Genomic DNA, 27,850 nt, shown 5'->3' on the forward strand with positions numbered 1-27,850 from the left:
CTTCCTTTTCTCATTACCCTCTCTCACTCTTTTATCTCATTCTCTGTCATTTGTCGGTCCGGTTTCTGTCCTGCTGCTGGTCTCCAGCCTCTTGCGTCTCTTTTCCTCGCACTCCATCCTCTCTCTGTGCCCCTTGTTCATTTCCAGGTCTTCGCCGTTGACAGTGCAGAAATAAGAAATAATGGAGTCGGGGAGTTAAAAGTGAGGGAGTCTCACTTTTCACTTTGACTGCGTTATATTTTCCCCCCTCACTCCTCTCGCCACTGTATTCCTAATACATTGGCCTGGAGGTCTTGCTGACCCTGAGAGAGGATGAGGGGGAGATGAGAAGAACAAAGAGCTGGGGCTTTGAACACGCCATACTCTATTACTTGCTTACACTGACTTGCAGCCACGCATGCAGTCTGCACTGGAGCAATAGATAGACCAACTCTGTCAGAGAAACCCTGGATATATGCAGAGATTTATGGAAATTCGTGTCTATGAGGTAGGGAAGTCTCAGAAGCGCTAAGTAGAAAAACCTGCCCCCCCCCCCCCCCCCTTTCTCTTTTTTGTGAGACTTGTGTGGATGAAAGCAGAAGGCTAAGCCACTTAGCCAAGCCGAGAGCAACGGATATTGCTGTTATTAAAGAATCAAAGGGGAAGAAAAATATGAACGAGCAGTGGTGGGCAGTCAGCGGATGAGGTGACGGACAGGAAACAAACAGGAGCCAAAATAATTGGAAAGAAAAAAAGGAGGATGGACAATAAGAATGATGTGTGTTTGTGGAAAACATCGATGGGTTGGGAAGTAAATACAAAGATCAACATGGTCTATATTCACCTTTTCAGTGAGAGGTTTTAACATGTTTTAATACAACTGTTACATTTCAACCTGGCTGAAAAAAGAGGTTGTTTTCATGATAATTTGCCGCAGTTTTTAAACTGTTAAAATGGTGACAGGCTTCAGGGAATGACGCCGAGTGTCTGACTTAAGTGTTGGCTCGCTCTCGATGTGTGTATCGATCTGTCTCTCTCTCTTTTTTTTTTGTCTGCTAACATGGCCATAAGAGCATTTATTAATTGCACATTAAACTATCCAACGAAAGGCTTTTGTCAGCATCCAGCTGATTAAACTCATCAGTCTTGTCTATTAAATTAGCAGCTTTTAAATCGAGAAGTGTGACCGAAGCACCAGAGGCTTGTGCACGTCTTTAACAGCTCTTATCTTTCAGCAACAGTTGGCCTCCTGTGTCCGGACAGTGCAATCTGCTCCCCCCAACAATTCTTTCACATGTTTCCGAGTGAATGAAGTTAAAACGTCTGAGTCACTTCTGGACCACATGGTCGTCCCAGTACGCTCAAGTGACATATACGTAATTACAAGTAAGGACGGTGTAATAATGTGCTACTGAGCCCATCTTTATCATTGTGCTGGGATGATTGATTAGCACCATTTCCACTTGAACGGACAGGTCGTAAAGAGAATAAAGCGAATTGAAGTGCTGTGCTGGATTTCACCCCCGGGTGTTTTCAGAGAGGAAGGGCTTTCTTTAAATACTTGGTTATCTCTTTTTCACTAACTTTTCAATTGTTTTATGTCCGCTTCATTTTTTTGGGATGGATTCCTGACAAGTGATCGAAGACAGTGAAATGCACCTTGGCGCCAAAAAACTGTGACAAAGATGGAAAAAAACCAATATTATTATATCAATGTAATTTGATAGGGGTAGCTTGTTGGTACACAGACAGCTTTTTTTTTTTTTTTTTTTTTTTTTTTTTAAATCAAATTCTTACATGACAGGTAAGAATAAGGGGAAAGGGGAAATTGCATCGGCACCCAATTTCATCATTTGGAAATAATTGGGTCAGAACAACTCAAATTCGACCATGCTGGAGTTACAGTACAGCAAAGAGCTTAAAAGATTGATCATAGCAGAAAGAGGAGAGGAGAGACATCCGCTTGACCCAAAAAGAAAACTAGTCCAGGGTGACCTGAGCCAGCACTAACTATAGTCATTTTCAGACAGGAAAGTTTTAAGCCTGATCAAAGAGGTTAGCCTCCTGAACTGAAACTGGGAGCTGGTCAAGCAAGAGGGAATCCATATAGCTGTGGGTTTTGTCTCTCGTTTCATTTTTAAAAACTCCATGGGATGTCCAGTTAGGCATAACTTGGAAAAATCTGGACCGTGAGCTCTGCTCACAATGTGATAGACCTTTGTTATTAAAATGTTTGAGCAGGTTGTAATGGAAAAGGGACCCAGGGTGCAGTTAGGGGCATTAAACGCAATGACGTTGATCCAATCCCAAAACGAAAGGTCGGTTTGGCTCAACATTTGACGAAAGTGGGACATACGCAGGGGGCGGTGAGTCAACGGAGCACAGTGAATCAAGAAGTATAACTGAGAATGAGAGAATACCGAGAATAACCACAAGAAAACAAGTGAACAAGACCAAATATAATCCAAAAAGACAACGGGAAGTTGATGTGATGAAAAAATATCTTTCTTCACAGTTTCCTGCTGCATCTCTTAGAATTAACAGAAAAAGGCATATTCAGGGCAAATAGTGAAATTTAAAAGCTGTAAAGAAAAACAGTGGAAAGTTCATCTCAAACTGAGTTCCATCTTCGGTGGAGGTTGAAGTTTTTTCTGTGCATTCGTGGGTTTTTCTCCCAGGTTCTCCTGCTCACAGCCATGCCCTCCAGTTTAATAGGCGGCTTTATAATTGCTTGTGGGTGTGTGTGTGTGTTTGCCCTGTGTTATATTGGTGACCTGTCCAAGGTGTAATGTGTCTTGACCCAGAACCAGCTCAGATTGAAGCTGGACGAAGCTTTAGAGATGATTGATGGATTTAAAATTGTGAACAATGATAGTAACACAACAGCTATAACAACAAGTTCAGATGTTTTTGGTTTGCAAGAATAATCATATAGTGTCTTTAAATGAACCTCATAAATCATTGCTGATACACCAACCATGGTATTTATGCATATTTGCAAATATGAAAAAGGCCTTTTGTCTGTTTTTGTTGTGAGTTGGAAAAGATCATTTTGCTATAGTCGCACACATTTATTACAAAAAAAAATAATAATTTGAAAGAGTGATCAAGACTGGAAATGGTATTTCAGTGGCGCATCTTAGAAAATTCTGTTTCCAATAACCGCCACCTCACATTGGCTTTCAGCTACTCTAAGATAATAGTGGACGTTAAGTGGGGGGGAAACAAGAAATTACATTTTCAGACTGAATAACTCTGAGGCTCCATTATGAGCTGTGTAACTGTGAGCAGAAGCAGAATTTAATCTGAATCAGGCAACCGAATTTCAAACTCAAGCCTGCACTGAAAATGCCTAAAAATACTGCTCTCTATTTTTATTTATTTATTTGCTGGGGGAAAAAAACGAACAAAAAGAAAACGTGATTTTGTTGTTGTTGTTGTTGTAATTTCTCTGGATGTGACAGCACCCTGTTGTGAAGCCTCCTTTTGTCTTTGTCTGTGATGTCGAGAGATGCCATATGGTAGTGGACCTTTTCTGGGTTGTTTTCAGGGGGAAGATGGGGGGGGGGGGGGCTGCCGTAACGTGGCAGAGAGGCTGAGGTTGCAGGGTTTTGAGGGCCGGAAGAGAGATGTTTGGCAGGGTCCTGAGAGTGGCCATGTTGTGATCTTATCTTATTGGCGCCACAGCGCAGGGCACATAGTGATAAGAGTTGGCGGCACTATTACAACCACACACCGCACACTGGCCGGGACACACACTACTCTATGCAGACGTCATGCCAAATCAGGAAAGAACACACACACACACACACACACACACACACACACACACAGACGGACACAGCCAAGGTCACAGTCACTCATGGACACCAGACACATGCCAAGTATTGTTGTTAAACTGACAGAAACACCCTCTTATTCGGCTCCTCGCAAAATAAAAGCATAAGCCAGAGTCGTGTGCAACTGCCATCAATATTTCTTTAAAAAAAAAAAAAAACACAGACAGCTGTCTTATCACTCAGAAGCCAGCTGGGATTTGCTTGGGGGGGAAGCAAATTTTTTTTTCTTCACCTGAAAGCTGCACACGTGTTAGATGTTTGGCTCTCGAGCTTCCTGCGAGGAGTGTGTCCCTCCGTGACACTCTGATTATCTGTGTGAGGAGTGTGTTTACCAAAAAGGGAGCCTTTGGTGTTGTTGTCTGTCTGAACTGTGAGGATCCAGATTCTGGATGACGGAGACGTGCATGCGGTGTCCGACCCAAGGAATTAAGTGCAAGCTTTTGTGTCTTTGGAGAAATAAGGCGAGAGTGATGTCGTACACATCTAAGTTAGAGTCCTCAGTTAGATTCAAACGCATGCATGTGAACATTGTGAGGAAACCGTAGTACCTGCAGAAACTTCGCGTGTGCACAGAGAGAACACGAACGACACCACACATAATGACCCCAAGTCCACCTCCCAGCTTTCTCTGTACGAGTTACGATTGTTCACCGCTAACTGTGTCTGTGATTAGCAGCTGTTTTCAAGCTTTAAATGAAAGTGATGCGTTCTCCTTGAACAGTTTGATGACGATAATAAAAAACAATTACAATTTTTTTTTTGTTTTTGTTTTTTAATTCACACATGTCCAACAGATAAACAAATCACATACAGTGGTAATAAACAGATGCTAAGTTTTATAAATGCCCCAAGTGTTTGCATGTGTGAAAAGCCATTGGAAATAAACACATTTTTAAAATGGCCTCAGGATGTGTTTCAGATAACTATTTAGAATTCAGAATATTAGGATTGTTCAAAGTGTATATGATACAGTATTTAGTTATTTGTTTATTTGTTTATTTGCTTCTTTATTTGTTAGTAAAGATGTTTCTAGAATGTCTTTACCGTTTTCTTTAAATGCAAATCAAATCTTTCAAATTAAACCTCCTTGAGGCATTTAAATGACAAATGTGTCTTTGAATTGTTGTTTGTATTCTTTACACCGGCTTTTTGCTTTGATTTGCAGGTAACAAAGAACTATATTGAAAATTAGCTGTTTACTTTGGATTTAGATAAATGTTGAAAATAGATAGATGGACATTTAGGAAATCTACTATAAATATTGTGAACTCCAGCCAGTGCAAATCTAGAAAAAAAAACAGAAAACTGTGGCCTTGGATCCTACTTCTGGTCATTCTCACTGCTCCACTCCTCGCCTTCATTTTCTTATCTGCCGTTGCACCCCTTCCTCTTCTTCCTCCTCTTCCTCGCTCTCCTCTCATTTAGTCTTTACATTTCAAGGTCCCTTCTCTGAGCTGCCTGCCTGTTACGTTTCCTCCATGTGAGCTGGAATCATTGGAATGGAGCAAACCATTTATTAGCGGGCATGATCTAATTTGTGTTCAGCGGGATGCTCCCATTTCAGTGTGCGGGTACATTTGTCTGCAGGTGGTTGTGTGAAATTGTCATTGCGTTTGTCTAAACTGAACTTTAATAAGAACTTACTTCTCCGAAATTTTGTTTTTTCCCCCTCAATTTATACTGCACAAAAGAGTAGTCTATGTAATCCAGGGTGTGTGCCTCCTTTCTTTTCTGATATATTCAGATGATACTATATATATGATTGCACTGAACTCAGCATCTTGTCGTCTGACAACGGTGCGTGTATGAATTTCTGGCATCTAATTTTCACAGCACTCGTCTGCTTGATGAACCTCATAAATACGAGACTTTATCAAAGTGAATCATACCGTCTAGTCAACTTGCTTTGCCGCTTCTTCAACTACATTGCCTCCTCACAAAGCAATCACACACTCCGATAGGCAGTGCAGTCCCCCGGGGGTCACGCGTATATTAAAACACAAATAATTATACTGTTACATGCCATGCTCACTCCCTCTGTGTACTTTTATCGCCTGCTGTGTGCTGCTGCGAGGCTTGCTGTTTGACGAGAGGTCAAAAGCCCTTTTTTAAATTGCTTTGTGAACTTTTAGTATCTGCTCTGCTTTACTGAATGGCCCGGAGTGTGGGTGAATTGCTCTGTGTATATGTGTGTGTGTGTTTGTGTGTGTGTGTTGTAATTGATCTGTCACCGTGTGAGTGTTGTGGGTGTATTGGATAAGTTGGCAATTTTGGTGCTTTTTGCATGTAAAAAAAAAAAAAAAAAGCTGCTGCTTTTGCAGTATCTCCTATAATAGCATTAACACCATGGTGTTTGTGTTTGGCTCCTTTTAGCAAAGCATCTCCTCTTCCCAGTTTCTGTACCTGATTGAGGGATAAACTGAGAAAAATTGTATAGAGAAAACTACTGCAAGTAGCACCGTCTATTTTAAAATATACACTCAGGAAGCCATGTTGAGTGCGCTATTTTTGTAAATAACACGCCGTATTTTAGGCACTCTTTAAGAGGATGGCTCAAGCCTGTTTAGAAAATGTTGAAATATGTGATTTTGATGAGTTTTACATCACTTTGCAACTGATATAATTGGGTAAATGGTGTTTAAAGTTGCATCCTCACATAGTTTAGTGAGTTACCCATGAAGGGTTGAATGTGAACTCCTGCAGGCTTGGATTGCTCACTTCAGCCTCTACATCATCATTTAATTTCACGCGGAGCCCAAGGAAGGTCCCGTTTTGACTTTGTAATCCTGCCTTTCATCGTCACTCTGTTGTCAGAGCCCTCACTTCAGCTGACACTCCCATCGTAGCTGATCTCTCACTTGCTCTGCCTCACCTCTCGCTTTACCCCCGCAATAGGAAAAAGCCAGGCTGGGAAACTGTTATGCTGTGCAGCAATCACCCTATTACCCGTTAAGCCAAACATAAACATCTGCGCTTGTTCTTTAGCCACATGAGTGTGCGTGTGTGATCTATGAATAAATCATTAAGTGTTGCTTTCATGATATACTGAAAGTTGTAGTTGATTTGAACCCCAGTGGTTGATTCGTAGGTATTTCAGAGGGGAGAACGGCCGTTTTCTGGATACAACACACCAGGTTCATTTGGAGTTCACTGCGGCAGGCAAGAGCAGAGGACCAGAGTAAAACATACCTGCAGAGGAAAGGCATTAATTACATCTCTGCTAATTGGCTGCAAAAAAAACAAACAAAAAACAGGAACTCATACATTTCTCATTTAGATAAGTGTTTTTCTATCTGCAGTCATTGGAAAAGAAATTGCATTTTGGATCACACAATCATTGTTTTTCAGTTTAATCACTTCATCAAAGTGACATAGAAATTCACTTTTTGATAAGACTAAGCTGTTGATCTTACTGAAAGTCTCTTCCTCCTGCAGGCGCTACGGTCAGAACTGAAGGAGCGCGAGCACTTGGTGGTCAGTACTTTGGACCAGGCCAGGATGTTTCTCGCTGACCAGCCCATTGAAGGTCCAGGAGAGCCGCGCAAGAACCTGCAGCCAAAGACGGGTATGTTCCACTTCAATGAACACCGTCTGTCTGTCTGCTGTAACTTAACGTTGCAGCAGACAAAAAGTATGTTGCGTCTGCTCTCTGTGTGCTACTCGTTTGGCAAGCCGCTTTTTCTGCCTTATTTGCTTCTCGTTTGAGCAATTTATAGCAAAGTCAGAGCTCATATTAAGTCCCGTAATGGTAGAGTAACTCTCACTATTTCAGTTTCAAGTCAGAAAATCTCATCATCATTGTACCATCAGGAGTCAAAGCCCTGCTGCTCTTGTATTCTTCACACTGGTTGAATAGCTATTATTTATTTTTAGACGTTTATTTGATTCAAATTCCATTTGACATTTCTTTTTATTGTCAAGTTTTAAAGTCCATCCTATCCTCGCATCTCAGTGTGGTTTTTAATTTCTATCACACGCTCACGCACGTTATGCAAGGTTATCGGGAGGAGCGTCGTCCTCCAGTGACACCTTGTCAAGTTGAGTCGGGACATCGATGGACAACAAACCCCATCCGAGCTTTGACAGCTCACTTTGTCATTTGTTTTAACACAATGTAAAATGTATGTATGTCATATTTTACCCAGCTTTTCGTGTCTCAACTCGCACACATTGACACAAAGTGGAAATACCGCAGTTGCTGCACGAAGCAAACCAGCCTTCATCACTCTGTCTCTTTCTCGCACTTCTTTTTACTGCTTTGAAACATAAATGTACAAGTTTGGGCCTCTAAAATGAATATGTTGGAATCCAGATATTGGCACGAAGCTGTATATATTTGCTTTTCTGTTTCCTGGAAGACAATGATTGAACAATCCTGTCTAAAATTGTTTGAAACAGCTCAAAAGGATCAAGAAAGTCAAATGTGTGAAAGACTCTGAGTGATGCTAAATTGCTAAAATGCTAAAAACATCTAAACAAAAAGTAAACCTGCTAAAATGGAAAAACCATGTTAGGTTCTTTATCCCCACCAACAATGCCCTCGACCCTTCACTGCGAACTGTTCTGGTTGTTTCGCTTCAAATCAAATGTGAGGACTTATTACAACCAGTTTCTTTGTGCAAACTGCCCTCGAAACACCAATCATTCGACTCTGAGTGCGAGGTAATCCAAATCTGTAAAGGAGCAGCAAATCACCCGTCTTCCCTGCCTGGATGCGGCAGGGAAGTATTAAGTCAGCACATTTCCCTTCAAACTAAAACCCTACTGTGTAAATAATTAAACCAACCCAAGGGGCCGTGTAGGGGTGTGGCCAGACTACAGAGCAGAGACCGATAGGCTTGTATCCTGTGATCTTTGATGCAGATATCAAAGCTTTACATCTCTTTGTATAAATAGATTAAAAAGCCTAAAGTGAAACTGCGATAAATTGTGAACTTGAAGCGTCTTACAGTGTCTCTTAGTGCTTTTGTTTTCAAAACGTACCTCTTGTTGCCGTGTGTCTATCACAGCCTTCATTACTGTGCATCAGCATGAAGCACTGCCTGCAGCCCATTTTTCCTCGTGTGCAGGTAAAATACCAAGAGAGAGATTGCAGAGGTGCAACAGGTGAAGACAGTAATTCAGCCACTACCCGGGAGACGAGACCTTAGAACTAATAAAGGCTGCTCATCTTTCTTCGTGGTTAAAATTGGTATTAGGGGAGCTTTTAAGAGAGTTTTTTATATATATATATATATATTTTTTTTTATTTGTTACCCTGCCTGCTTTTCGCTTCCGTTTTACCTGCATCCTCCAGTTTGTCACTATTATGGGATGTCCTCACCTTCCCTGCCGTTCACAGTCCCGAGACCCTCAATAACTCACCCTTTACTTTTTTTGGGCACTTTCATTACACATTGACTGCCTTCACCCCATCTCCAGTCTATTTTTTTCTGTCTTTTTTTTTCTTCTTTTTTTTCTGTCCTTAACTTTTCTACTTGCCCAAGAAATACTGGAAATTCACATAGACGATGGAACACTCCCAACAGGGGTGTTTTCCGTGCTTACATATTCCATTACACAAATACAGTCAGACATGCTCAAACCATATAAGACATAGAAATGACAAAGCACTGGCTGAAGTGCTTTGAAATAATATATTTTGTACTTTTGTATCATCTGAGGGAAGACTGAGTGATTTTTTAAGAAAATGACAGAGTTGCACAAATAAGACTTTTTGTATTTTACTTGCAAGGTGTTTGATTAAAGATGAGATTAATATATTTGACTTTTCTCTCTGAACTGTTCTTTGATGCATTTGTTTATATGGAAATGATGCTTAAGCTGTTAAGGGATATGAAACAAGTAGTGTCAGCTGGATGCATGAATTTGAATGTGTTTGCACTGCATTTCTAATAATAAGGCTTCAGAGGAGAGCTTTATTTGGGATTCTTAGAAATATCTTGAACCTTTCAGCGACGCCATAGGTTAAACGTATTGAGGAAGAATGTGGTCATCAACAGATTAACCAATTTTTTTCTTCTTCTTCCTCCGTCTTCCTCCAGACCTCACCCCTGAGGAAAAGGCCCGGGGCTTGGCTCGGGCAATCCGTAAGCAGACGGGCGAGGTGAGGGAGCGCTGGGAGCGTCTGAAAGGGCACGTAGGTGGCTGGCAGAATCAGGTGGAGCGCGCCTTGGAGCGGCTCCAGGAACTACAAAGCTCCATGGACCAGCTTGACTTGCGGCTGACTCGAGCGGAGGAGGCCAAGGCTACCTGGCAGCCCGTGGGTGATCTGCTGATCGACTCTCTCCAGGACCACATCGACAGGACCACAGTGAGTCAGAGGGGAAGGCCAGTTTGGGTGCGGTGTGTGCACTATTGCTAAAACACCTCAGACTTTCAGGTTAGTTAGATGAGCCATTGAGTTTTATGTCTCTCTAATGTCGCCTATTAGTCCAAAGATGAGACAATGTTTTGTTTTTTTCCCCCTCTGGGAATAAATTGGAAAAAGGTGGTGTTTTATAATCAAGGCCAAGTATTCAGCTCCTTTACTTCTGCATCACAACAGAGCAGGCTCTAAGAAATGAGATGAGCATGAGATGAGATGTCATTTGCAGACATTTCGCTCAATCAGTCAAAGTCCAGATGCCCTTATAGGCTTTAAAATGCTGCATTTCACACACTTCAAACAGTGGCTGCGGCGATGACGCATTGGAGGAGCAGACGCAACCGTAGCATGAGAACAGCTTGAGGGAAACCACTAAAGCATCTTTGGGATTTCTGCGAGGAATAGACACAGCACGCTGCAAATGAAAGTATATAGGAAGGAGAGAGTGCAATGTTAAGCACGTGTGTCTCCCTTTCCAAATATTGAAATAATCATCAACAACTTCTCTATTGCTGTGATTCTTGTACAATCCTTGTAATCGCTGTCGTCTTATACCTGTACCACGACGTTGTTTAATTGAACTTTGCAACTTTGTCATACCGTCTTGCAACATTCCACTCAGCTGTTGTTTTTCAAACAGAACACTTCTAAAAGCAATGATGTGCACAGTTCATTAATTCTGCCTTGTTTGTTTGCAAATGCTGTTCATGAGATTTCAGATTGTCTTTGCCAAGGAGAGCTGGCCAAATAACGGACAACAATTTCAGTTAAGGAGGGGAAAAAAAAATGGACAAACAAAGGAGCAAGGAAAAGTTGCGGCAATATAGAAAGTGATGTGAAGTCAAGGTTCACAAGTTGCACGAGGAAACAAAAGTGTTGCAACATCAGATTTTAATGATTGTGTCTCAGTCGTATGTAGACTCAGCCCAATTACACTTCCTAATATTCATGTCATTCAAGGCCCCACTTTAGATAAAAAGCTCTATTAATAGTTTCCATTGCAGCCACAGACGCACTCGTCCTTCCAAATGGGACACATGCTGCACAGAATCAATTTGATCCTGACAGCCATAGAGGAGACTTTAAATGTAAAATATGGCACAACTAAACCCATTTCAAAATGTCATTTATCTCCATTTAGAGATTAGAGGGTCAAACAAGAAAAAGATAAACAGCTATTACAATGAAAGGCATAAGTCAAGATAATTGACACTCTGTGACAACAACACCATTTTATGAAGTTCAAATCTTGTAATTAAACAATTTGTTAGGCTAATGTTGCAAGTGTAATATAATTACAATGATTCAGTGATGTCAAAACTTCTGTCCAGGCCTTCAGAGACGAAGTGGGCCCGTTACGTCAGGATGTTCGACTTGTCAATGAGCTTTCTGCCGAGCTGACACCGCTGGACATCCAGCTGTCGTCCACCGCCTCCCGACAACTGGACCAGCTCAGCATGAGATGGAAGCTTCTACAGGTACTTTAAACCCTTCTGAATCCCTGCAAGTGTACACAGAGCTCGGGTTTTATTGTTTTCATGCTTTCTGAGTTCACGTGCATAGTTTTTCTTCAGCTTTTTGTCCACACTTGCTACATTCAGTGGATCTCCGTTCAGATCTCTGCTCTCGTTCTCTTTCTGGCAGCGTGTGTTCGTATTTGTTCTCTCTGTCTTTGTGTGTGTCTATCTGAATTTCTCCATCTGTGCTTTTTGTCAGCTGAACTCACCGGGGACTGAGACATGTCCCTCTACCTGTGTAGTTTTTTTGTTTTTTTTCTTCATTTCAGCACAGCTCCGTGTTCAAGGCAACACTTTGTCACCGCACATCAATGGACGCGACTCTCGCGGCTCGTCAGTCGCGTTCCTGGCTTTTCTATGCACTTGATAGTCCTGGTCTGAATTCACTGAGTGTTTCTCAGAGCGGGGCATGTCTGAGCCCTGAAGGGAAAGTTGTAGAGAAGTCTCCTTACGAGTCCTCACATGAAAGGCAATGAGCGCGGGAGCTGGTTGTGAATTAGAAACTGGAATCCTTTCTGTCGCGTATGTACGAGCAGGAGAGCATATCGTGTCACAACTTTAAATCGGTGGGTTGTAAGAAATCCCTTCAGACATGTTTCCGTCAGTTGTCTAGTTTTCCATTTTACAATGTCTTCTTATCGGGGATGCCTCAAACATTTAGACTTGGTACCATTTCCGCTGCCGTCTTCGCCTTTCTGCTAACAAAAGATGCAAGAATAACCTGAAGAAATATGTCATTCAGATAACTTGTGTAAGGTTATTGTACAGACATTATATAAAAGAGTGTCAAGAACCTTAAGAGCCATAGGATACAATGGAATTGCGTAGACACGCGATAAGAATACTAAGACTAGAATAATCTGGGAATCAATCACAGACTGACAGGTCACACTTCCCAGCTGTGATGGCATCAATTTAATAGACTCCAGATTTAGGCTGCACTGACTGGGATTTCTTTCTTTTCCCGCAACAAAATCTATTACAATTTTCTTTTGTGCTCTTGCTGTTGATAAATTAGTCGAGAACACCAGAAGACAAAAGACACTGAAGAAGTAGGAAAAAAAACAGTTGCGTGATGAGAAAAATTAAAATCCGGGAAAATAAACCTGCAGTCATCCATTTTTAAGTGTGACATTGCTGCAGAGCAAAAACAGGGTTTCTCTGCTAATTTGTAGCCTTTTGATATTTCCTATGTGCTGTGAGGACACTCACTAACAATCTTTTTTCTTTCTTTCTGGAGAGTGGTACTAGCTCAAACACTGAGAGGAGGCCAGTGTTTCCGTGGGCAGCACTTTTTCTCTTTGTTGTCTACTCTTAATTTCTTTCACTCTGCAGGAAGGCGGCAGCGTCACTAATAAGCTCAGTGACTCAGTGGTGTGAGGATTTGTTTGTCATATGCAGACGGCTATCATCATCATCATCATCATCATCATCATCATCATTATCATCATCATCTTTGTTGTGGGACAGTAAGAAAAATGGTCATTAGTGTCCCAAAAGAAGTAGGGCTGGTGGCTTTTCTGTCCATGTTTTCAGATCTCTATGTGGGTATGTGTGATGTTCAAAGTACTGGCCAGTCTGGGTGTGTGTGCGTGTTGCAGAGTGCCACCGTTGTCCTGTTAGTCCGACTGATGAAGCAAAACAGTCCCACAGTCACACAGAGCAGGGCACAGGTGCAGCGCCTGAGAGGTCTATCAACAGCTTTCAGAGGAGTGCAATAGTGACTGTCTGTGTGATGGATAACTCAGAGCTGTATGAAGTTCTGAGTTAACTATTTTTATTAGAAGCGTGTTTCTTTTTGGGGGCATTTTGGGGGTTTTCGGTATTTATCTGAAAATAAATGTTAAATTGATGGAAAGCCATTTTATAATTCAAATTATGTTCCCTATTTCTGATTTAAACATGTAAATATGTTTGTTTTTTGCACTTAAATGTTAGTACTGTGTTTTGCTTCAGTAGTGCAGGATGTTCTTATTCTGCTTACTCAGACTCAACTCCAGACTGATTTGGCTGTTTATCTGTTCACACTCAATTACTGTCTCTTATTCTCAATTCAACAACATGAATGCAACAATAATGCTATTGTATGAATATACCTCTCTATATGATACCAGCTGCAGGCCTCAGCCAGTTCAGCTTGATAATGCAATACTTTTGTTTGTGTTTCTTCAAATCTGAAACACGCATTTTGTTGGCTGTCAAGATGAAATATTGGATATTAAATAAAGCTGAAAAGGCAAGGTCATTGTGTTTATGCAATATCCAAGATGTTGTTAAGATTTGGCATTCATGGTCGCTCCCACTTAAACATTAAGGTGCATCAGGGTTAAGTTACTTTATATTTATAACATCTTTATAACATCTTTATTTTTAAAACATTTTTCATCTGTTCATATAACTGTAACTATAGATAGGTAGATACATAAAAGGACCCCGCATCGGTTGAAGGGGAAGGCCCACTGGAGGCCAGCTGTGTTTTAGACACGATGGCACAAATGAAAAGACAGGAAGCATAACTGGAGGTGGCAGGGCTGAGGATATTGAGGATTTCCCTGAGTGATGAAAACAGACAGAATGATGGAAGAATGATTACAGGGACCACTCATGTTGGACAGTTTGGTGGGGAAATTGAGAGAAACTATGTTGAGGTGATTTGGTGATATATGCAGGAAAGATTATAGTGATATCAATGGGGGATGCAATAAATAGAGTTGGTAGGAAAAAAAAGAAAAGAGGAATGCCAGTGAGGAGGTGAATGTGAGGATACAGTGGTGGGTGAAGTGCAGGCAGGTTGGTAGAAGGAAAAAAGTTTCAGGAGACAGCGGGTGTTTGAAGAAGATGATTTGGTGTTTCAACCCCTCAGGGTAAAATGCTGAAGGCAGAAGAAAAGTCGTGGTAGGTAGAGTACATACTCCACAAGAACAGAAAGATGTTAGTTTGTTGGAGGGAGCAAGAACAAATGAGTTGTGGCAAGGACATTTCATACTTCACGAGAGACTCGAGAGCAGTGCTCTTGCGAGGAGAAGAAACCCATATGAATCAGGTGGCATGTTCTCTTCCTCCTGCGTTACCACACCTACTTTTCAAATTTCTCACCAATCACACCATGTTGTCGGACATAAACTTAGAAAAATGTTCTGCCTATATGACATGTCAACAAAAATCTGTGACCACTCTGAAACAATTCCTGGAACAAACGTATATATAAATAGTGGTATTCTGTGTCCTCGGCCCCTTTACTTTTCAGGCTAGTATGTCGATCTTTCTCCGAACAACGTCTGTATTTTTAAAATTAGCCTTAAAACGTTCCTATTTAATAAAGCTTAGAGTTGGGACTGGTCCAGGCCATTTTGTACTTAAGCTGCTCTAGGTTTACACTGCTTGGAGACCTGCACTGCACTAACCATCCCTTCATTCCTCTTTCTCTCTCTCTCTATGTCATAGTCTGTTCTCTTTCTGTCCTCTCTCCCAGTACCTTTCTGGAGCATCTCTAATAGCAGAATTGGAAGTTCGTGATCTGAGCTTCCTAAACAACATCAAGGCAGATTATTGGCAGATTATTTTGCCTTATTATGACTCTGACTTCATTGCTCTCTGTTGCTTTCCTATAGTTTTCTGTCCTTCTGTCATATAACCCCAACCGGAACAGCAGAAAGTCTCTGAGCCTGGCTTTGTAGGTTTCTTCCTGTTCTTCTGTCGTTCTTATGCTTGCTCGTATGGAATTGTTGGGTTTTTCTCTAGAGATCTCTCGAGATTTTTCTCGAGAGATATGATGTTCGTGTCACTATATCTGGGCTCTGAGATCTCTATAAATGTTTCAACGTATACCAACATAGATACGGATGGGCTGCTGCTGCTCAGTAGTGCCCATTAAAGTGAACGTTGCTATATATATATTTATGCTGAATAGTAAATTGTGGAAGTGCAATCAACTGAGTCAACTCATTTAAACTTCTATATGGTTTGCAAACAATGTTAAATGTCACAGCACACATGTATATTAATGGAAAATTTGCTCACAACATTGTTTTTGTACCTCGTTTATAAAAAAAAAAGTTTCTTTGGGTTTTACAGAAAATCCACTTCTGACCTAATTGCAATGAAATTGAATTTATCCCAACCATGACGCCAGGACCAGTCACTGTAAAGTTTCTGCCACCATAACTTTCTCGCCCACAGCTGACAGCTCGCTCGCTCTCTCTCTCTCTCTCTCTCTCTCTGTGTGTGTGTGTGTGTGTGTGTGTGTGTGTGTGTGTGTGTGTGTGTGTGTGTGTGTGTGTGTGTGTGTGTGTGTGTGTGTGTGTGTGTGTGTGTGTGTGTGTGTGTGTGTGTGTGTGTGTGTGTGTGGTCATCATACAGGTGGCAGTGGATGAACGGCTGAAACTCCTTCAGGAAGCTCACCGAGACTTTGGCCCCTCCTCCCAACATTTCCTCTCCAGTGAGTGCAGACCAATTACATCTCTTTGCAAATGAGAATTTTTGGATGACTTGGTTTGTTTCACCCTCAAGTCTCACTTGTTTCACACACCCAGATTTTTGCCTTGCCCCGTCTTCTTATCCTATCCGCTTCAGAGTGGCGAATGTGCGTCAGTGGTTGTGTGCACAGTTTGCAGGCGAGGCACGTTGAATAGTGCAAGGTTTAATTACAGTTCTCCACTGACTCCCCCCTCTTTAGAGTGGCCATTAGTAGAACAGAGAACATTAGACACAAAGCTGAGGAGAAATGACAAATGCCAGAGTATGAACATTAGCTAAAGCCGCCGTTCTCCTGCCCCTTTTCTCATTTTCTGTAATCATACGGCTGTTAGCGTTCCTCTCACGCCACCTGATCTGTTTTGCCGGCTGTCCGATCCAGAGACACAATGGACGACGTGTGAGTCAGATTTAAGTTCGGTCACCCCTCCGCGTCACCATTAGCCGTGAATTTTCAAAGTGAGCCCTTTTGAGCGCTTGGAAACGACACTAGACAAAACATCACCCCACTTTCATCTTTTGGCTCCATGACACTATCTCCTTCATCACACATTGGCCCTCATTACACTAGTAGCTTAATATTCCCTCAGGGATCAATAAAGTACTGCGTTCTTATCGTGTCCTCTCCATCTAGTGTATCTCCCAATCTCGCTTAATCTCTTTCTCTTACTGTCTTTTCATCTCTCTATCTGAGTGTAGGGCTGTGTCAAGGAGGAGGGGAAGTGGGAGGGTGATAAATCAAACAACATTTCTGCCTCTTATTGCTCTTGAGAGCTTCTCAAAGTCTCTTATTTGGCTGTTTTTAAAACTGTGCCAGCTTGTCATTTTCAGTGGCTTTTCGGGCCTGTCTCTATTTATTGCCGTGTTCCCCTGTCGACAAAGGTTAAACATGTGTGTGAAAACCTCTTCCATTTATTTATTTCATTTGTTTTTTTTCTTTATTTTATTGTTTTATACACAGCCACATTGATCCCATCCCCCCTCTTCCTTTTGTAAAAAGTATCCATGTATGTTTTTCCACCAATTTCACGCTCCATAAGTCTTCTTCTTTTCGTGGGGCTGTATCATTATGGAAGAGTTGGAGGCAAAACGTACTTCAAGTCAGGCTCCAAACTCTAAATGGATTATAATTCTGCACAGTGAAATTGTGTTTTTTTTTTAATGATATTTTGATTTGAACTGCTTGACTTATCTATCCCTTCTTCTTTATCTTTGTCTCTGTCTCTGTCTGCAGCATCTGTACAGCTCCCCTGGCAACGTGCAGTTTCTCAGAATAAGGTTCCTTATTACATCAAGTAAGTGTTGAGAAATGGCTTCAGTAGCCCTCAGTGTGCCTTTTGAAACCCTGTGCATTTGTTTGTATGTTTGTTTTTGTTGATTTCCATCATGTAGAGGTAACTTTAAACAATGCAAGCAGAATCTGTGACAATTCTACAATGTTTTAAAGGTCTGGACCACAACTGCATACTTGTCATTTGTAGGTTCAAATCATAGATTTGTAAACCTATACCATCACCCAGAAACATGCCAATTTGATGCTCTGAAACTATCGTACTGATATATTTATGTTTCGATAAAAAACTTCTTGATCCTATCTTTCCAGTGCTTACTAGATATCATAAGTCTATGGTGAAAAAAAACAAAAACCGTGGCTACATACTGTAAAGATCTTATTTTGATTAGAAAATGCACATCTTTGTATGTACCTCCGGGTCACAAGGTGCTGAAACATTTCCCAGCTGATTGCAGGTGAAGGAAGGGTCCACTGTAATCATGTCACCAGACCATCACAGGACAAACAAAAACACATTCACGTAGGGGCTATGTCAGTCTCCAATTATCACTAATACAGCGACCACAGGAAGCCCACGTGTGCACATGGTTCAATAAAAGCAATTTAGCAGATGGACGAATCAATGGCGTTTTCAGATTGTAGATTTGAAACGCTTGTTCCTAAAGTTACATCCAAAAGTGTACAAATGATGTTGAATTGTGGATTTGATTTTGATTTAAAAAAATAAAAAATAAAAAAATGTTTTTAGCTGGCTGTGAAACAGCCCATTATCTCAAACATTGTCTGGTGGGCAATCAAAGGCTTCGATTTTCTTCCACATTTCAGCTCCAGCTTCGAGTGACCTCTTATATACCTCTATAATGGTTCCATTGTTCCCTGTATTCTCTCTGCACGTACATAATTTATTTCCCTTCCAATTAGGCACTTCTTTCTGCAAATGTTGCCCTCGTCTATAAATTAATATTCAGTCTGTTTCACCTGCACATTCCTCATTTGGCTCAACATTAGTGCCTCTTTTTGAATAGATAATACCTGAATGAATCCCAGGACAGCTTCCCACGTGCAGCTTACAGGGACTATAATGGCTTTGGCTCGATGGCTTGCTTCCCAATTTAGTTTGAGCCAAATCAGGCTAAACAGAGTTTCCATTGAAACAAGCTGAGAGTAGATCTGTGTTTTAGCAGCTAAGACAGCCGTCCTGCTGCTCTGGAAATCCAAAAGTTTTGAAGGAGCTCATTATCCCAAAAATATGTAACTATCTGTCAGTAAACTGCTGCCTAAGCGAACCTGAACTCACCCTTGACTGGCACGAAAGAAAGTATCTGTGGGTAGCATCTCCAGCTATCATTTCTCACCTGTGCCATCTTTTCTTGTCTTTCCATTCCTGTTAGGATACTGGTGCTGCCTTACTTTGTTATTCAGGATGAGAAAATGGCTGTAGTTTCTCAGGGCTGCCCCCATGAATCATCATGTGCCCTGACTCAAAATGTCACTGCCTCAGTTAAAATTGTCAAATGGCCATTTAAAAAAAACCAAAGTACTGGTACAATATCCACGGTATAACCCTTAATAAAACCTTCAGCTGTAAAGATTTACTGATCTAATCTTGCCTTAATGCTGTTAAAAATCTATAATAAGACACAAAACGTAATAATGTACGCTGGGGTGCTGTGGTTTACATTCAATATAGTCAAGAGCCATTAAAATGCGCAAGTAAATGCATTTTCATTCAACATATTGTTCCATAGGTCTTCTTGCAGTATTCTAGAGAAGTCATAATTCCTATTGGAAAAGGCGCCTCAATACCATCAAGCCAAACATCAGGCGAGAAATAGGATTTTGACGAAGCGAAAGCTGTTGTGGGACACCTGTGCTGTGTTTTGGCCTGCAGCTTGGCACTGAAGACGAATCTGAGATGAAAGCCAGACAGCCGATGACTCGAAGGACAGTCTTATAACTTTAGAGTCAACAGCAGCCTGCGTTGGCAGATGTGCCCAGCCAATGAACCTGCTTTGGCTCGTCTCACACAAACAAAACACATGTGCACAAGGGTATTTCTGCTGGAGTATACACAGAAAGGCATTCAGTGATACAAGTGGTGATGCACAGCCACATGTTGGCAGGAAGAAAAGCTTGCACAAGCCCAAAGACGCATATGACGTCCAAACAAGCTCAAGCTAGCGCACCACTTGGACACTCAGACCCATTGTGAGCACACACACACCATATGGTCTGGTGATTCCTCTGGGTTGGCTGGATCAAGTTTTTTTCCCCTATCCAAAGCAGCTCGGAATCATCTCTCCAAAAGATGGGGAAAAAAAAAAAGAATTTCTTCCTCAACTTTTTTCATTTTAAAGTGCTGATAGTGTGCAGTACAGTTTTCACCTCCCTCACACACACATACTGATGCAGACATGCACACACTCATGAAACCCACTTAATTTGCTGTTTGAACTAAAGTCTAAATCCATCTCCAGGACTAATCGCAGGTCGCGTTCAGAGCCGCGATATCGTTGGAGCGCCCACGTCAGTCTTTGACACATTCATTTCGCCAAACGCCTCCTGGTCTCCTCTCCCATTTCATCTTGTACTCTGCCTCTTTCCTGCACGCTGACAAAGGCCTCCTGATTAAAACTGTGCCGTGTCCACCCCCTGTAGGGAGGGTTTCCTCCGACATATTGGAGGGAATCAAATGGCTTCACACAAGTTGTGCGTTTGCTGCCTCATGCTGGCAATCCCATATGATGTCCCATTTCACGCATTCGGGCACTTTTGGTGGGTGCGCCTTTGCAACCAGAGGGCTTGCTGAAAGGAAACGTGGCCAAAGTGCATCTCTGCAACGATTAGAGGGAGGTTCTCTACATTTCAAGGCTCCTCCGGTTTTACTGCCTGTCTGCCTTGTTGTTTGGAGACATTCGGCTCTGTGAAATGGGCTGTGTGGTTGTGTCTTGCTGGAAAGACAGCCGTTCTATTCATGGGTGGACAACATGCTCCTCAGGATGCCTCGTTTAAGAAGTTTTAATGGGAATCCCAAACTGTTTGAACTGCAATTCAAAGGCAGAATGCTGCTATTATCAAGAAGGAGGCTGTCGCTTTTTTCAAAGCAAAGAAAAAAGAAAAAAAGAAGCAGAGGTAGAGAAGTGACAGGCAGAAGATGTCAGCTGGTGAATGGAGGCACTTATCACCTGTCAGAGACACACCATGATAAGCCTTGCTTGCTCTGAACAGTAAAAAATAAAAATTCAGATTTTTTTTTTTTTCCCCCTCTTGCTTATTCAGATATCTCATATATTCTTTCTGGGTGTTCAGCCTTTCTGGATATTCAGATACACTAATAATCATCCACCTGCAGACATTTTGTTATTCATGTTTGTGTCTGAGTTTATGATGGAGGAAAAACTCCTGATAGAAAATGTTACATACAAGTTTTCACCCAATCTGCCACAAAAAAGATTCTATGGAATTGAAATTTGGACTAATCCTTATTTAGATACGTTTTTTGCAATGTAATATAATGTCCATAATTGATGTTATATGTTTGAGAATGTCTGAGATCAATACAGTTTATTTAAAAAAAAAAATTTGGACTACACCTTGACTCTGGATATAATGTGGAAAGAAAATGTATGGTCTTCTTTTCTACAGACATTGATAATTAAATGTGACCTGTTTGGCATTTAAATCACACATTTTTGAGAATGTTCATTTACTATCATCACAAAAAAAAATTCTTGTTCAATGCCTTCAACACCACCATTAAAAATTCACAATGCTGCTGGGGAAAGTTAAGTGAGCCTCAGGCGCATTGGAGCACGGAGTCGGCAAATGTGAAGTTAAATCAATGAAAATCAACGAGGCATTAGAGCTAAGTTGAGTCATAGATACTTTAAGTTTTTATTCATAAGAGACGTCTGTTGATGTGATCAATTCTTCCCCCCCAAAAAACTAGATTTCAGAGAAAATGTGGTCAGTAATCATTGCTTTGCACAAGACTAGAGGAGTTGTTTCTGGAACATTTTGTTTTGTTTTCAAATGTGAAATTATTGCATCATTTGGAACAATACTCCAGAAAAGATGCTTTGGGCAATGATGACCCTAAACTGTTGGAGACTAACATTATACATGGTATATTAAGGATTTCATAAAGCAACATGGGAATATCTTTACAGTGAAGCATGGTGGAGTGGGCAACATGGTTTGGGGCTGCTTTGCCACCTCGGGGCTTGGACCACTCGCTATTATAGAGAAAAAGACATTCCATTCAATTGGCCTGCAGGAGGATGTTAGAGTGGCTATCTGCCAGTAGAAGTCCATTAAATGTTGGGTGGTGCTGGAGTACCATGACCCGAAACATGGAAGTAAATCTATTGTAGAAAACCTCTGAGGTCAGCCATGAATTTCGTACTAATGAGGTGAAGAGAGAACACAGCTGAGATGTGATGATGCTCTGAGAAACAAGGAGTCCTCCTGGATATTTGTTTGAACCCTTTGAGTGACGTTGTTGGAGTTATGAAGTCATGGTTTTACTTGCTTATATCCAGATGCTCTGGCTGGTTTACTGATTGTTAATGAACAACAATTTGCATTTTCCTTGTTTGTGTGTAGTTTTATGTTCAGCACTTTGTGTTTGTCTGAACTTCTGACTCCGTTGAAGGTCAGAGTAGATTTTTCTGGTAAGAAAACTAGAAAATATAAAAGTGTTTATAAGTTGAAACTTAATATTTAGTGGTTACAGTTAATTTCGGCGCAGCAGAGAAAGAGTGAGTAATTAACAGAATGACTTTAACCTTCTGTGAGACTCTGAGCATTTGGAAACGGCAGTGCTGCACAGAAAATGTCAAAAAAAAAAGCAATTATTTCTGATAAGCTATATTGTTATTGTGGTGATCTGTTAGTCTAAGAGGGTCAGGCCATTCTACTCTGCCAAATAACTTCAGCAACTTTGCTTGCTTGGTCAGACAGAAATCTCATAAAAACATCTTGTAAAAAGGTTATTTTCTCCCTCGCAGTACCTCAGGGGCGCCATAAATTTAATCCCTCTCTGCCTGCTGCAGTTTCTCCCTGCGTGACCTCAGTTTGATTTGTTGATGCCTATTCTGAGATGTCACTTAATGACTTTTGTGAAGGAAAATGTCACAAGAACTGCGCAAAGATACAAGTGGATTTATCTCCAGACATTGTCGATAACAGCTGACGAAGCTGATTGCGGACTAGTTCTAATTGCCTTTTCTCCATTTTAATTTGCTTTTAATCTGATGCAAATGAGCACTATGTATTTCTTTCATCAGGAGATCAATGATGGAAAAATTAGAAAAGAGAACTCAATATCTGTAATGCAAATAATCACATTAGATACGTTGATACGTTTTTTTTTTAAATTGCTTAATCACTGGATTTAGCCTCAGGATTGATTTATTTTTTGTTTAAATACAACTTTATGTGACTTTCCACTCTTGTTAAGTATGACTCATATTCATCTCCAAAAGCTTTCCTGCCCCTAATTAGATCTTTGTCATGAATTTAGTCTGTTTAGATTGAATATTGCCCCTTTGGTTGAGACACTCGTGTGCTTCTGAGAGGTTTCTCAAATCAATGCTCCGTCTTAAAAACAACCAACAATCAAAAGTAACTGATTTTTTTTTTTTTATATTATCCAGTCATAATCTCGGCCTATTTTAGAAAACAGTCAAGTAATAACATTTTTACTCAAACAGTGAAGACACAGACTGAGGTGGAGAAAAAAAAAAAGATTTTTTTGTCAGAGTAACGGGAGGGAGGGACACCTTCGCTGCGTTTGTGCCTGCAGCTTAGCATGAGGGGCGGATCAGAGTTGAAAGTCAGAGATGGAGCGACAACTTGGGGGGAGCTTATAACTTTTAAGTCAACAACAGCCTGTGAGCACGGATGTGCCCACCCAGTGAACCCGGCTGCTTCAATTCAAAGTGGCTTCGGCCAATCAGTTCAGTCAGTTAGCGGCCCACTTTGGGATGAGCTATAAACTAAGCCTGGATGATACCCAATTAATTTGAAATACATTTAATTTGTGATGGTTAACACAGAAAAGTCCTCATGCTTTATTGACAGCTAATGCAGAATGAATTTGAAATCTAAATTCATGTTAGAGTGCTCTTCTCATGGATGATGTTTCAGCAAAGTGATGCAGCTTCTCGAGGTATACTTTTAATATGCTATGAAATATCAACATGGGTTTTATATTGGTGTAGTGGTTAGTACTCTTTCACTCTGGTTTGCAAAGGGCTTCCTTCGAGTTCATTGGTTTCCGTTCCTGTGCCACATGTGCTGAAGCTGTTTAGAAAATTCATAGATGGATGTTCTAAAACATTTGCTTTTGTAAAGACGCCTACGTGAACACAGATAAAGATGACAGCCGTGAAAGCATTTGGATTTCAGGCCTCTCCGACCATCCGGAAGTTCACTGAGGATGTATCTTTTAGCAGCATGCAAATATCTGCCGCAATATCTGTTTTTGTCCCCTCTCCGCAACAGTCTTTGACGCCTCTTCTCTCATCTTTGAATGTTCCCCCACTGTGTTAACTGTGGCGGCTTTGTCGTACGTGTGTCACCAGTTTGCTTTTTTTTCCTCCCGCAGAACAACAAACACATTGCCTCGGCATTACAAAGGGAAGACATTGAGGGGGAAACATTGAAGACAGCTGAACTTGACAATTTAGTTGTCCTCTTGGTGGCTTTCATGGAAGCAAAAGCTGTCTTTCTGTTGATGGAACGCCTTGTGTGTGTGTGTACATGAATACAACACTGTTTGTTATTGCGTAGGGAACTGATTGTACATCCCATTATTTTACTGGTTCTGTTGTGTCTTTGATCTTCCCTTCTGTACTTCAGTCACAACAAAGGTTTCACAGCCGCAGCTTTCTGTTGTGGCCTGGATGGCCTGTATTCTTTGCCCAGGTTTTGTGTTTATGTGGAAATCAGCATCAAAGGCTCCCACATATGTGTTTCAGTGAAACTTTTTGATAGTTTTGGCTATTTCTTTTTATGTCGGTGCTCTCGGTGCTCATGGGTGGAGGCGTTAGTTATGCCAGTCCATCTTCGAAAGGCGCTCATCGGTCCCTAAAGTCATTGAATAGTGAGGAACATCTGCGTATAAGAAGAACTTATATGTCTACTTTGCCACTGTGTGTCTCAGTCAGCACTCGACTTCACTTCCAGCAGGCTGTCAGCAATGAGAGCAAGCCTTCACACAACCCCAGGGGAGAGTCTGCATTCACAAACATCCTTGTATTTCAAAAATCCTCTCACAGAAATCTCCTGGAAAGTTCCACATGGATCAGAGTGTGGCCTCTGACAGCCATGTGCCTTATTGAAATACACACACGCATACACACTTTTGTACACAAAGGGCAAAGGCACATCTCAGTCGGCACAGGTCAGATAGACACACTTGATTGGCGCCTTCAGCTTGTGAGGAGTCAGATTCTTGCTCTCCTTTTATGTATGAAGGCAGCCATGTTTGATCGGTTTTGGAACAGGTCTTATTTTATTTATTTTGGCAGTGTTGGTTGTTCGTGAGATATGTTGGTTGTGTGCGTCCACATGTGCGCAGGCGCAAGACTTTTGTCTGAAGCCTGAGTGTAAACGGCAACTTGGAAATCACCCTCCTTATGTTCATGTCACCTGATGTTTTAAAATCAAGATCCTGCACTGAACAGAGGAATTAAAAAAATGTGGATATCTTTATCCATCCTTTTATTTGTGATTGATGAATTAAGTAGAAATCTTTAACCTTCCCGATCGGGGGCAATCAAATGAGTTTCCAATAGTGACATAAACTGTGTTTACACACTTTGAATTATGATAATTAATTATAATTTTTCCTGCAGTTTTGAGTTCATAAAATACGATTTTATCTGCATCTGTGTCTCTTTTGAAATTTTTCAGTTTGTCCTTGTGTCCTTTTTTTTTTAATTCTGAAGGTTTAGAGAGAATCACTTTGTGTTCTGATGTGAATGGCTTTTGTTCTTTTTGTTATTTTCTGTTTAATTATTCTCTTTTGCTTTTGGTGTTTTTCAGTCATCAGACACAGACGACCTGCTGGGATCATCCAAAGATGACAGAGCTCTACCAATCACTAGGTAAAGGGAAAAAAAAAACCCACTGCTTTATATAATGTTTTGGATCATCTTGTTTACTCGTCATATAAATACATAGTATTTACCAGCTGTTTATTTATCAATTTTTTTCAGAAAACAACAGTCTGTCAGAAAACTGTCTCACAGAATTACATCTCCAAATGCATCATAGGCTTTAAAAATGACATTTAAAATACATATCTGCAACGTTTCAATCCAGAAATCATTCCTGTCACTTTGTATAATTCAACACTCTCAGCATGAAATAGCATTTCTTTTGTTCCTGAGCAAATTTTTCACAGTGTGTTTTGTACATTATTCAGAGTCGCCTCTGTTTGCTGAAACGAGGTGTTGCTGCTGAATTTTTAAGTGTTATGTCTCGAAAGTGCTGCAGGCGAGCTAAAAAATGTTACCCTTTATTTTGAGGCAACACTTACATAAAGTTACTAAAATATAAACGAAAAATGTTTGATATGTATTCATGTAAGAATTGTCACTTTCAGTTGCAGGTCCATTTGCTTCCATCTCGTCTTTGGTGTGCTAATTTAGCGGCAGCACGGAAGACTTTTATTTTAATTAATGAGACAAATCATTATTAACTAAAATTTACATAGAAATAGAAAAAAACGTTACTTTGTTTGACTTTAATTGACTCATTTGTAAGACTAAGCATGATTGTCATCAGGATTGAGCTGAAGACAATTACAGAGCTGATAAATTCACTGACGCCTCAAACTTTATGAACCAACTATCTAAAATGAAGCCAAGTGGCCTCTAAGAAGCAGGGTAGGGAGTATAAAAACATATTAAAATCCTTTCTGTTCTTGGGATTTCATTTTGAAATGACAGTAAAAAGAACAATGGACCCGATGACAACCCAAAAAACTTCTGTGTAATGTAAGACAAAAAAATTGACTCTGTAGTTTTTGTCATTTACGTTTATTGTTTTGATGCAGAAGCGGAGTCGTTAATAAAAACTATAACTGCGACCCCTTCACAAAAATCAATCTGCAAGGTAGCATCTGGATAAAACAGGAGTTACTTTGGAAACAAGAGTTGTCGATAAATGTTCAAGTTCTGCTCTTTGGCTCCAGCTACTGAAGGTTACGTGTGGACAAGATGTCAGTGAGTGGAAACATCATGCAGGCAGTCAGCCTGAAAAGAGATTTGCTTCCGAGACACTGTTCCGGCTTACTGCAAAATCCTACTTAGACTATTACGAGTGCGAGATGAAGCTTTTGGAGTGGTCCTCACAGTATGACTGTCTCCCACGTCTTTTCAAGTCTCGAGGTATTCCTCAAACATGCTCAGTGATCAAGGGAGCCTGAGAAACATATCAGAACTTCAAGTGATCAGTGAAAATCAGTGGGCGGAAGTACCTGAGTCCAAAATGGAGTCTTTTTTTTGCTACAAAACGGTACAGAACGCATGATGGGGTGACTTTTGCACATGATCTCACAATTATGTTTTAGTTAAGTCAGTGTGTCCTGGCTTCAGTGTAACAAGGTTTTATAAGTAAATAGGTGAGTAATAAAGTGCTTCGCAAGTTTAAATACAGAATATAAAACCAATCAATCTAACGCAGCATCGGCAATAAAATGCAGCTTAAAACAATTAGTCGAAGATAACTGTGACCTCATGTTTGTTCCATTTTAATAAGCACAATATCTGAGAAAAGCAGACAGTTAATATACTTTATTGGATTCCTCGAGAGTCGTCAGTGTGGCAGGAAGAACAAGCAGAGAAACTACACAATATGAAAGTTGCAATGACTTCCTCTCTTAGCTCGAGTAGAAAGAAGCAGGCAAATTGCTTGCAGATATTTGTAAAATAGATCATTTGATCTCAAGAAACTCGCCTGGTAAAGTAAAGGTCAAATAAATATAACAAAAAAAAAGATGTATTCTATTTGATCCCTTGGAATTTATATAAAACAGCTTAGATTGTAAATACTGGTAAAAAGGCCTCTGGTATTGTGCCAGCCAGTTCCCGGTCAGTGATCGGTGATCCTGCTCACTTGTCTGGCTCATTTACTCGTCAACTTGATAAAAAATAAAAAAGTGCACCCTGATCATTTCCCTCTCTCCTGCACCCTGCTAATATCCGTGTGCATGTCAGTGCCCCGTTGGGATGACCAGTCCGACTGTTCTGTAATGAGCGGCCCAGTAAGTAATAACCTGTGAAACTTTGGGAGCGTTTTCCTTGGGCCAGCAGCTCGACAAATAGCAGCGGCCCCCACTGAGACAGAACTCACTAACCTAATTACACAG

General features: G+C 40.9%; 1 protein-coding gene across 3 annotated transcripts in view; it reads left to right on the top strand.

Annotated features, from left to right (window-relative positions):
- Window positions 1-27,850, top strand: part of utrn (utrophin) — a gene marked incomplete at its 3' end in the record, with an annotated part of 189,877 nt that overhangs the window by 114,900 nt on the left and 47,127 nt on the right. For all 3 annotated transcript variants that reach the window (XM_080514402.1, XM_080514403.1, XM_080514404.1), the window contains exons 58-63: window positions 7,254-7,383; window positions 9,863-10,131; window positions 11,517-11,663; window positions 16,062-16,140; window positions 17,410-17,470; window positions 25,522-25,583. In XM_080514402.1, coding sequence (XP_080370528.1) covers window positions 7,254-7,383; window positions 9,863-10,131; window positions 11,517-11,663; window positions 16,062-16,140; window positions 17,410-17,470; window positions 25,522-25,583 — 748 coding nt within the window. The remainder of the gene's footprint in view (window positions 1-7,253; window positions 7,384-9,862; window positions 10,132-11,516; window positions 11,664-16,061; window positions 16,141-17,409; window positions 17,471-25,521; window positions 25,584-27,850) is intronic.

This window comes from Blennius ocellaris (genome assembly GCF_963422515.1).
Source record: "Blennius ocellaris genome assembly, chromosome: 18".
NCBI classification, from domain to species: domain Eukaryota; kingdom Metazoa; phylum Chordata; class Actinopteri; order Blenniiformes; family Blenniidae; genus Blennius; species Blennius ocellaris.